Here is an 11,214-nt window from a genome sequence, read left to right on the forward strand (position 1 = left end):
AGATGATAGGACTGTTCTTAAAAGTTTGAATTCAAGAATTTGTTTCCATTAACCCTGAAAACAGGGGGTATTGAATTTTTTGTCCTTTACATATGTCTGAAATGACTGGTGTGCCAAATAAATCTGATTGATTTAAGAAGGTACCCACCTGGATTTTGGGTGGACTTGGAGTGAAATCCTGGCTCTTTGAAGTCATTGGGAGTTTTGCTATTAACTTCAACGGGACCAGAATTTTGCCGTGAGAGTTTGGTCCGTCTGATAAGCAGAACACATGAGCTACTGTGCATGCACATGCAAGGCAAGTGGTGACATGAGTCATGCATCAGAGGGCATATATGATTGCTTTTGTGGTCCTTTTATTCCAGGGTACAAAGAAAATGCCAGCCCTACATATTTTGTTTTAAATAGCTCTGAATAACTGAATTTCCCTCATCACAAAAATGCCCTCCTACCCCAACGCCCCCCCCCATTTTATCCTGTACCCTTTTTAAAATAATTTCAGACTCATTCCCTGACTTTGCCTTTGCAGTACTATGGATTGAATGCCTCTTTGAGAATAAATGCATCACACTTCCACAATGCAATTTGATTTTGCAAACAGTTTCATTGTAAATAATACTTTCCACTGCAAGTGCACCTTTCATCCCAGAAGCTCACAAAAATTTACAAATATTAATTAAGTCCCCCAGTACCTGCTGTGAGGTGTATTATTATTATTTATATTCACTTTACAGATGGTAAACTAAAGCATGCAGCTTTTAACCACTCCCCTAAAAGTGCCAATTACCATGCCCACCTTCCTGGTAGCCCTCAGTACCAATATGCACAAACAGCAGGTGGTAAGGTGAGTGTTAAAAATAAAGAAAAGCTGCCAGTCCTTTAAGGTGAATGTAACTGTATTTTTACCAATTCAGAGTTCATCTTGCTAGAGTAGATGTCCTGACTAACACCTAAAGCAGCATAAGGAAGCTTTCTGTAAGGTGCTAATGTTATCAACAACACATAATCCTAAATTCCTGAACTCAGGTGTTGGGATGTAAGCAAAGGAGAATCTGATTTTCAATATAATGTATATTATTCAATATAATGTATATTACATATATTTATATGTAATTTTTAATTCCACACATTTTTTGTTACTGATTTAAAATCTCAAAACAGTGTTTTTAATCCCTTCTCAGGGCACCTCTAATGACAAGATAATTAAGTAAAGAGCTGTGTTCCCTGATGATTGAATCAAGTGGACAGGGTGGGAGGGAATGAGGAACCTGCTGGGGGGATGGGGAAGAAAAGTCGCTTGTTTCTTTGACCACGTTTTTGTCATGTTGACATACCACAAGTCTCTTGTGGGATTAATTTGCTCTTTTGAAGAAGCTGATGCCTTTGCTAAGAATGAAGATTAAATTCCCAATTAAAAGTCAACTATGCAATTTGCATGCGCCCACAATATAACTTCATAGCAAGATACTTTTTTCTAATTTTAAGTACATGGAAGTTGCCCAGACCAACTCCCATTGAAGTCAGTAGAAAGATTTCTGTAGACTTCAATGATTGTTGGCTCGAGCCCTTGATACAGAAGCGTGCCTTATTTGTTAATAGTAGAAAGTCACTAAAATCATGGTAGATTTGTAATAGTAGCACTCAGCATCCTGTACTCTGTATGCAACATAACTTCTTGCATACTCTTCAGTTCCAATTCTCTCATTCAAGAGCATTTATCGTGCCGAGTAAAACAGCATTGTAGCTCTGTCTGGGTGGGTAAAGAGTGGGAATGTGCATGGGAATTTTTTTAAGATGAAAACATATAAACCAGCATCCTTTCTGTTCGGTATAGATTAAAGAAACCTTTTTTCAGAAGAGGAGGGATTTGCCCTCTTCTAAAAAGTGCCATGGCTTCTTTAAGTCCACACAAAGCAGAAAAGACCTTGGTTTGTATGTCTTCATCCAAAGATCACTGCATAGCATAACCTTTATGTAACTCCATTTCTCTGTATTGGAAGGGTGAAGAGCTGAATAAAGACGACTGAGGCCTAAGCCCATGGTTCTAGGAAATACATGTGACTGAGCTTCCCAAGCATCTGAGGTCTGCTTGAGTTCAAGCCCCAAATGTGGTGTGCTACTTTTGAAACTTACCTTGCTCGGGCTGGGAGAGGGGATTGAAGTTGATATCTTTCGCACTAAAGGCATGAATTGCTATTGGTGGATCTAAAGGACTAACCACCCTAAGTAGGCAGCTATAACAAACTCATAAACCTCAACTGTGGTCCAAGATCCAGGTGCTATAAATGTGTATTTCAAAGTTGACACTTAGACCTTTTACCTCTTGTTAAAATGGTGCTGTTACTTCCAGTTAAGTTTAAAGCACACCCATGTTGTAGCAACTTGGAGCTTTCTTAGTTTCACCTGGCAGTTCAGTAGAGAATGGCAGGATGAAAGGGGAAAAAAGAGAGAAGGGATTGTGTGATGGCAAGAGTAGCTTTTTGTACTGGTGGCACTGGGAAACAGAAAAAGGCAGAGCAGGGAGGAGATATGGAGATGGGACAAAATGAGAGCAGTTTCCCTTGATAAATGCGTTCACTTCAGCATCATTAATTCAAATATTTTACTCAACCAGTCCTCAGGGAGGGAGGTAGTGTTTTATGAAAGCATACATCAGTGTTCTTTCATTTGTGTCATATGCTATGTTCATTGACTGCATAGGCGTTCATTGTGGTTTTGTTTTCATCCAGCTTCAGTTTAATGCTTTTATGCAACACAGAATTTGGTTTGTGTATTTTACTGCTTCTGAGAGTGGGAGAGAGATTTCCAAAGGCACAAATGGCAGTTAGGCATCTAATACCCATTGGAAGTCCGTGGAAGTTAAGTGCCTAACTGGCATTTATGCCTTTGGACATCTCCCCCATGGTTTAGACTAGAAACCCCAGTGTCCTCTCCTGATCTTGGGGTCACGGTGAGTTACTGCAGTCATCTCTGAATTATCTTTTCTTGAGTTTCAAACAGGTTGAACTTGAAATGTGTCTGTAACACCATCCAGAACATATTACCAATCGACAGGTTTCTGGCAATTAAGATAGCCCATGTCACAACAGAGGAGGAGGTTGAGTATGTAGGTTTAACAAAAACAAATTGCCTCCCAATACTGGAGTGTTTGAACAATATTTATAAGCGGGGTTTCCTTCCCTTTTGTCCTTTTCCTATCTCTTCCTTGCCTGATTTTTCCTTATCTTGTTTCCATCTCTCCAGAGATGGGCCCAAGCTAAAACCCTGCATTCGAATGACTCCATCAAGTCTGTAGAAGTTTGAATCTGAACTTCACAGCTGGGATCCATCTCTCCTTGCATACCTCAGAGCAGAGAAAATGGCAAGTGTGGGCAGGGGAGGACTTGTGAATCATATGGAGGCATTATGTAGCCACCACCTGCTCCTGTGCACCAGTTAGGTGGCAGAACCATAATGCACAAAAAAGAGGGGAAGGGGAAATTGAGTGGGCGGGGAACGTCTGGTATTGTCCATTGGAAAACATAGTAAATATAGTAAACATAGTAAATTATGCTGAAATATATGGCTCTGGGTAATTATGACCCCTGATGCTCACTCTGTGCCATACTAACCCCAACGGAGAGATCATATAGAGAGTGGGGAGGCAAAAGCAGCATGCAATGAAACCAGCCATGCTACCAGTGCCAGGAAATCCACAGAGGCTGGGAAGCTGAGCAGGTTTGCTCAAGGTTCCAAAGTGTTTGGACTATCATTATTCCTGGGTTCTTTGCCTGTGTGCCACACCCCTCTGCCTCTTCTCCAATGCTGCCTATCCTGTGTTACAACGGGGAGGATATGGCGCAGCTGCAGCTTTTCAGAAACGACTCACCTTTTGGGCGAGTGACTTCTTTCCTATATCCATGGGTGGGCAATATATGTCTCTAGGAATCTGTTCATTTCTACCTAATGGGATTCTGCTAGATATTTCCCATTTTTTCTACCAGATTGCATTTGACATTCAGCATCAGGGCCATGCACAACAGCTCCAGTGGAGGTTAAAGTTTACACATCAGAAGGAAAGTCAAAATAGCATTTTGATAAAATGGCTTAAATTATTCCTGTTCAGGCAAAAGAACTAGTGGTCTGTAAAGCACAAAGTGCAGAGTCAGCGCAAAGGTGAACGTCAGCTGGAGAAAGCTTGGCAGCTTTTCAGAATGTGGCAAAGTCCTGAAAGTAAGAAAGGGAAACATTTGTCTTGTTTACTGCTGCAGGTGTGCTTTATGCTGTGACTTGCTGCTAGGAGGGAAAAGTACAGTAATAAGAAAAAGAAAGGGGTGAAAATGGTTTCCATTTTGGCACATCATTTCAGTATATCGTTCAAATTCAAATCAGCAAGTCCAGGAGACAACACCTAAAAGATAAGAATTCAACCCAGTGAAGCTGTGCCAGGGAAGGGGAAATATACTCTGATAGTAAGACCAGATCTATAGGCATTGTATAGCTGATTGCTCAACCAGCTAAAGTGTAACTGGAATACTAGAATAATTTAGCCTTTATCTGAAAAGGAGGACAATTTACATGAAAATTCTCTGGAATAGCAATTATTGTAAGTAAGGAAATAAATAAAATGGTGTATGCTATCCTAGAAATAAATGGAGTACTATGTTCTTTTTCAGTGGGTGGCAGAAAGTGAATGGAACAGAGGTAAAGAGGTGGTTCTTAGATATTAAGGACCTGATTCTCCAAGAAAGTGAGCACCTCCTATGAATGGCTCTGCAGAACTCTCAATTAATAAATTGGGTCGGGACATCAATTTGTAGAACATAGTTACACCTATTCAGCTCAAGCTTAAGTTGCTTTCTCAAACTATGCAGCGGGCCTCCGAAGGCATGAGAGCTGTAGCCTTTGGGGGGGGGGGGAGGGGCGGGCGGGAAAGAGCTCTGGCTGTCAGTCACGAGTGGCTGGGGCTCATGCAGAAGGGCCATGCACATCTGGGAGGTGGGGATAAAGGGGACAGCTGGAGTCCCGGCAGCCTGGGGCTGACAGTTGGAGCCCCAGCCTCTTCTTATTCCCCCACCCCGCCTCAATCCCTCACCGGAGGCAGCCGGCTTGGGCTTTCATTCCCCCCACGTTCATCACGTGGAAGCGCTGGGGCTCCAGCTGCCAACGTCGGGGTAGCAGCAGCAGCGCAAAAGTAAGGGTGGCAATGGGACTCTAAGTCTGCTGTGAAAAGTGATATTGACAAATATCACTTTTCGCATTGACACCCAGTGGCACTGGAACAGTTTTCAGAGTGGGGGTGCTGAGCTGCACCTCCCCTTAACCCTGTCCATGCTCCTCAGGGGCCCCTCCAGCTGAGGCTGGGAGCAGGACTGTGGCTTCAGGAGGGGGATACAGAGAGGGTTAAGGGGGCCGAGGCTGTGGCCGCAGCTTGGGGTGGGTGCGGAGGTTGGAGCCAGGAGAGGAGCCCTGGGTACGGGGCCAGAAGCAAACCCCAGACACGGGGCCAGCTGCCAGGACCCCCCATACGCAAAACCTAGGGGTGCTGCAGCACCCCCCCACACCTCTACTTCCCACCCTTATGTTGCCATCCTTCTGTGTTGCTGCTGGTGTGCGCTGCCTTCACAGCTGGATGCCTGGCCTTCAGAGCTGGGGCGGGGGTGGGAGAGAGAGAGCAGGGACATAAACGACTACAGACACAAAGAAGGGGGGCCCAGTGAATACGTTGCAGAACCACTGCTTTAGAGAGTTCCAGTCTCCAGATGATGCCATCGGCCTGATGCCACCTGTGCATTCAGTGCTTTTTCACTCACTTTAATACTCTTAAGATATTCCTATATACAGGCACTAATGAATGGGACAGACTTTGAACATGTTGCTGAAAATAGAACTTGGGTCTCTTCTTTGCCTGGTGCCTGATCCAATTCCCTCTGAGATTCCCGCTGAAGTCAACGGGAGTAGGATAAGGCATTTTGGCCCACAAGCCAAATGGTACTCCTACTAACGTCAGCCAACAGAGACATAAGAAATATCACAGATTTTCTTTCTTTGGCACAGACAGTTGAGTAAGGACACAATAGGTAATACTGTTTTCTCTACAAGGATCAATAAGCACTCATTGGGAACTGTGGAAGATACAAGAATGTCTGGATAACAGCGTTCCTTGTTACAAACAATAAATTTCACTGCCTAAGGTTCTATATTGGAAGCAACACTTTAAACTGCATCTTCTTAATCATTGCCACCCGTATATAAAGAAAAAGATATAAAGGGCCAGCTTTAAAACATACTACTGAAATTCCAGATCGATTGGGGGAAAGCCTCCCCAAATCTGTTGAGGGGAAATGGATGCTATATTGTCATTCTTTTGACTTTAAAATGAGAAATGGGCCATGAAAAATTGTTGCAGCCAGTTTCCAAATTCATCCTAGTTAATGCAGCATGTACATCACAACACTAAATAAATGAGGCTTTGTATGCCTCTGCACACTGCTAGGCCAATTCAAGCTGTCAATTTCAGCTGTCAGCTGAAATAAAATACCTGCATTTCTAGCATGCCTTCCATCTGAAGATCTCAGAGAACTTTAAAAACATGAATAAATTTACCTTTGAAAAACCTACGAGCTAGGTAAGTATCCTCAATTCTACAGATGGGGAAACGGAGGCACACAGAGATTGACATGGGCACACAAAGGCTGGGAGGGACAGACAAGGATAGAACCCCAATCTCTTGACTGCCGTTCATGTGCTTTACCCACACATCTTGGGGGTTCTTTTATCTTGTAAAAAAATCTTTACAATTTGACTTATTTTATCTTCATTAAGATGAGCCTTTGAGGCTTGATTATCCACTGTACAAAGAAATGCCTACAATATTTCTTTCCTTGTGGAATCTGTACAAAGAGGGGTTGAAATCTTACATTTTTATCAATTCAAGGAACACCACATTGAAATCATTGCCAGCAATTAAACGATGAGGCCATCTACTTACGGCAACCACATATTTCAGCGTTCTTTCTGCAGCAGTTTGGTGAAGCAGAATGACAAAAAGACTAAAAGCGAAGCAAAAACTCCTGGACCTGCATGGAAGCCGTGTCATTCCCATCCTGGCAGCAGCTGAAAAAGCTTTGTAGCTATAGTAGCTCTTCAGGTTTATCAGCCTGAAGTGAAGCTGTACTTTCAAAAGGACAAAAGGGGTGGATCTGCTTCCTGTGCATTTCAAATGCAGGAGAAACTTGGAGGTGATTATGTAACATATCTATCCTTTCAAATCATTTTCTTTCCAAGTTGCTGTTTCCATTCTTTTTAACCTAATTCATAGATTCATAGATAGATTCATAGATATTTAGGTCAGAAGGGACCATTATGATCATCTAGTCTGACCTCCTGCACAACGCAGGCCACAGAATTTCACCCACCACTCCCACAAAAAAACCTCACACCTATATCTGTGCTATTGAAGTCCTCAAATTGTAGTTTAAAGACCTCAAGGAGCAGAGAATCCTCCAGCAAGTGATCCGTGCCCCATGCTACAGAGGAAGGCGAAAAACCTCCAGGGCCTTCCAATCTGCCCAGGAGGAAAATTCCTTCCCGACCCCAAATATGGCGATCAGCTAAACCCTGAGCATATGGGCAAGATTCATCAGCCAGATACTACAGAAAATTCAGTGTTGCCAACTCTCATGATTTTTGTGATGAGTCTCACGATAATTATGGTTTTCCTTACAGCCCCAGCTCCTGGAGTCAAGTGATTACGTGATGATTTCAGCCTTCGTTCTTAAAGAAAAAGTGAGTTTCTAGCCCTCGTGGCGGTGGAGAAAGCTTCGAAGTGTGACCCCAGTGCACCCTAAAGGCTCCAAAAGCAGAAGGCAAGTAAAAAGAAGGCCAAATCTGTTATTTTTCCATACTCTCGTGATTTTAAGGCCAATCTCATGATTTTTGTTGAGCCTGACTCATGCTTTCTGAACATTTTGGGTTGGGAATACTGTGGTTTTGTTTTTTTCCATGTGATTTTTTTCGGGGGGTTTAAAATAAGGGGGTCATCATTCCATAAATAACCAGATTTGCAGATTTTTGCATCTCTGCTTTGTCTATATTTTTGGACACTTTGCGGGAGGCAATACGGCTTGGAGGAATAAGCGCTGAACTAGGAGAAGGGCAACCCTTAATTCCCTTTCCTCCCTCCCAGTCACTTCTCCTCCCACTTCACCAGTATTTTAAGGCCCTTCTTCCATTCCCCCACCATTCTCCTCCTACTGTCTAACTCAACTTCCCATGACCAGGTCAAACTACTTTTTAAAAATAATATAAACAAAAACTAAAATATACTAAAACTACCCGGCTCCCAACAACTGTAATATAACCTCCTAGATGCATGTGCAGCTCTGAGCAACAGTACATTAGAACCTCAGAGTTACCAACACCAGAGTTATGAACTGACCGGTCAACTACAAACCTCATTTGGAACCAGAAGTACACAATCAGGCAGGAGCAGAGACAAAAAACCAAACCAAAACAAAAAAGCAAATACAGCATTAAACGTAAACTACTAAAAAAATAAAGGGAAAGTTTTAAAAAGATTTGACAAGATAAGGAAACAGTTTCTGTGCTTGTTTCATTTAAATTAAGACGGTTAAAAGCATTTTTCTTCCGCAGAGTAAAGTTTCAAAGCTGTATAATGTCAATGTCCAGTTGGGAACTTTTGAAAGAACAACTATAACATTTTGTTCAAAGTTACAAACGTTTCAGAGTTATGAACAACCTCCATTCCTGAGGTGTTCCTAACTCTGAGGTTCTACTGTATGATCTTGTACTTGTAACCACTTGCCTCACTTTCTGCTGCAAGTCTGTTTTACCCCTTTGTACCAGTTTGTGTTGTCTTATTTAGGCCCCAATCCTGCAATGAACGCTGTGTGGGTGGATCCCTGAGCTCAAACTGAGCCCATTGCAGAAATGGGACCATAGATTGTGATCGATTGGATGCAGACTGTGCCTGTAAAGTGCCACGTACGTTTTAGACATGATACAAACAATGAATCATAATTATAGTTCTGGTTCTGAAATTGAATCACTGGCTTTGAGCAGGTTATGTAACTTTCCTGTCTCGGCTTTCCCCTCTATAAAATAGGTACAATGATGCTTTCACACTCCCCTCCTAAGGGCTGTGTGCAGAATAATTAGTGCTGGCAAAGTGCTAAAAAAGCACCAAGTATTATTATCGGTAATGTCCAAAGTCACTCCCAAACATGCCTTGGTGTCCTCCATTGAGCTCCTGCAGTAGTGATCTCAGGACTGGGTACAAAGTACCCCTTACCATTTTAATTTTGCTTTACAATGTATCAAGAGGCATCTGGCACCCTATAAGTCACAAGGCCTTCAGAGCTCCATCTGGTATCCCTCTGCCACATCTCCATCTGCCCCAACCTCTCTGCAGTTCTGTCTGCAGATAATTTTCAGCTCTTGCTTCAACTTTTTTCTTCCTCCATCTGTATTTCCCTGATCTCCTGTTGGCCTCTGCTTGCTTGGAAGTGAGTATGCGGGGCTAGGGTTGCCGACTTTGTATTTGCAAAAAACCGAACACCCTTTCCCCACCCCTGCCCTGCCCCTTCTCTGAGGCCACCCCCCCTCACTCCATCCCACCTCTCTCTGTCGCTTGTTTTCTCTCACCCTCACTCACTTGCTCATTTTCACCTGGCTGGGGAGGGGGTTCGGGTGCGACAGGGTGAGGGCTCTGGGTTGGGGCCTGAAATGAGGGGTTTGGGGGGCTGGGGCAAGGGGTTGGGCTGTGGGAGGGGGTGAGGGCTTTGGCTGGGGGTGTGGACTCTGGGGTGGGGCTGGGGATGAGGGGGTTGGGGTGCAGAAGAGGGGCTCCGGGCTGAGGCAGAGGGTTGGGGTGTGGGAAGGGGAGTGCAGGCTCCGGGGTGCAGGGATATCCATGTAACATGGAAGGGGAGGGATGGAGATGTCTATTGCAGCTGGAGAAGTAAGTACTGATGTCTGTTTGTTCTCATGGAAACAGTCTGCTTGTGAGGGAATAACCCAAAAAGTGGTGCCTTTTGGATCTGCACATGTGCTCTAAACAACTTTGTACCCCATCCTGAGGACATACAGAGCTGCATGGGTGAACCACCCTCAGTTCCTTCTCAACCGCCCTACAACCTGAGGCAGAGTATCTTGTGCGCCTGCTTTCAGCTTAGCTGTAGCTTAGCCGTTCTACTCTAGTTCTGGTATAGTTCTCTTTACTTACTTTACCTTCTATCTGGACAGAACCAAAGCCAAACTGTTTGGAAAGTCTCCCAGACTGATGGTTTTCATTTGCGTCCCGAGCCAAAGGACCCACAATTTCCACTCAAAGACTCGGCACTGTGGGTATGTTCTCTCTTGTTATGACGCCACCAGTGTTCACCTACTGCAAGATGTTCCAAGTTGTTGAAAGCTCCAGAGCTGCACCCTGGGCCTCAATTTTCACGCTTCCAGATTGGAGGCTGTGGTTGGCAATGCGGGTCTGTCTTCAGTGTTAGATCCGACTTCGACGCTCCCTTCTCCTTCTGCGGATACTGCTTGGGAGTCCCCTGAAGTGGAGCACCCTGACAGGCACTGCTTGAGGAAGGAGGAGAGGTTACTTAATTGTGCAGTAGCTGGTGTTTTTTCAATATATGTGTCCCTGTGGGTGTTGCACTACCCACCCTCCTTCGCCTCTGCTTCAGAGTTTTGTCTCACAGGACTTCATGGTAGAGAAGAAACTGAGGGTGGTTCACCTGCACAGTCCTATATGTCCTCACTGTGGGGCATGAGGATGTCTGGAGCGCATGCGTGGGCAGAACAGGCACTGCTATCGGAAATCTCCAATCAAAGGGGCCATGGAGTGCCCACGCACCTGAAATGGAGCATCCATAGGGATACCACTCGAAGGACCATAGTTATGGCACATGGTATTTAACCTCTCCTGCTATAAATCTTCAGGTGTTAAAACTTCATTAAAATATTTTTCTTGATAAACATGTTTTGTTTGTGCGTTTTGATGAGGGTCCCATGTGTCATTGTGATACGGGTGTTATGACATGATCCACTGTACCATTGTTTCTGTGCAGTTGTAAATACCTAAATAGCACTGAGGCTGAGCTGTAATTGTTTGAGGGGTTTTTTAAAAGAAAAGACCAAAACCACATTCATTTCCATTTCAAATGTCCAGTTATAAAGAAGAGCTGAAGATCTGGATCCTGTGGTTCAGCTTTC

General features: G+C 43.9%; 1 protein-coding gene across 1 annotated transcript in view; it reads right to left on the reverse strand.

Moving 5' to 3' along the window:
- LOC102947834 (prostatic acid phosphatase) overlaps positions 1–7,084 on the reverse strand; it is a 33,346-nt gene extending 26,262 nt beyond the window's left edge. Inside the window, exon 1 of the mRNA XM_043538836.1 lies at positions 6,971–7,084. Coding sequence (XP_043394771.1) covers positions 6,971–7,084 — 114 coding nt within the window. The remainder of the gene's footprint in view (positions 1–6,970) is intronic.
- Between the last annotated feature and the right edge of the window lie 4,130 nt (positions 7,085–11,214).

Source organism: Chelonia mydas, chromosome 2, assembly GCF_015237465.2.
Source record: "Chelonia mydas isolate rCheMyd1 chromosome 2, rCheMyd1.pri.v2, whole genome shotgun sequence".
NCBI lineage: Eukaryota > Metazoa > Chordata > Testudines > Cheloniidae > Chelonia > Chelonia mydas.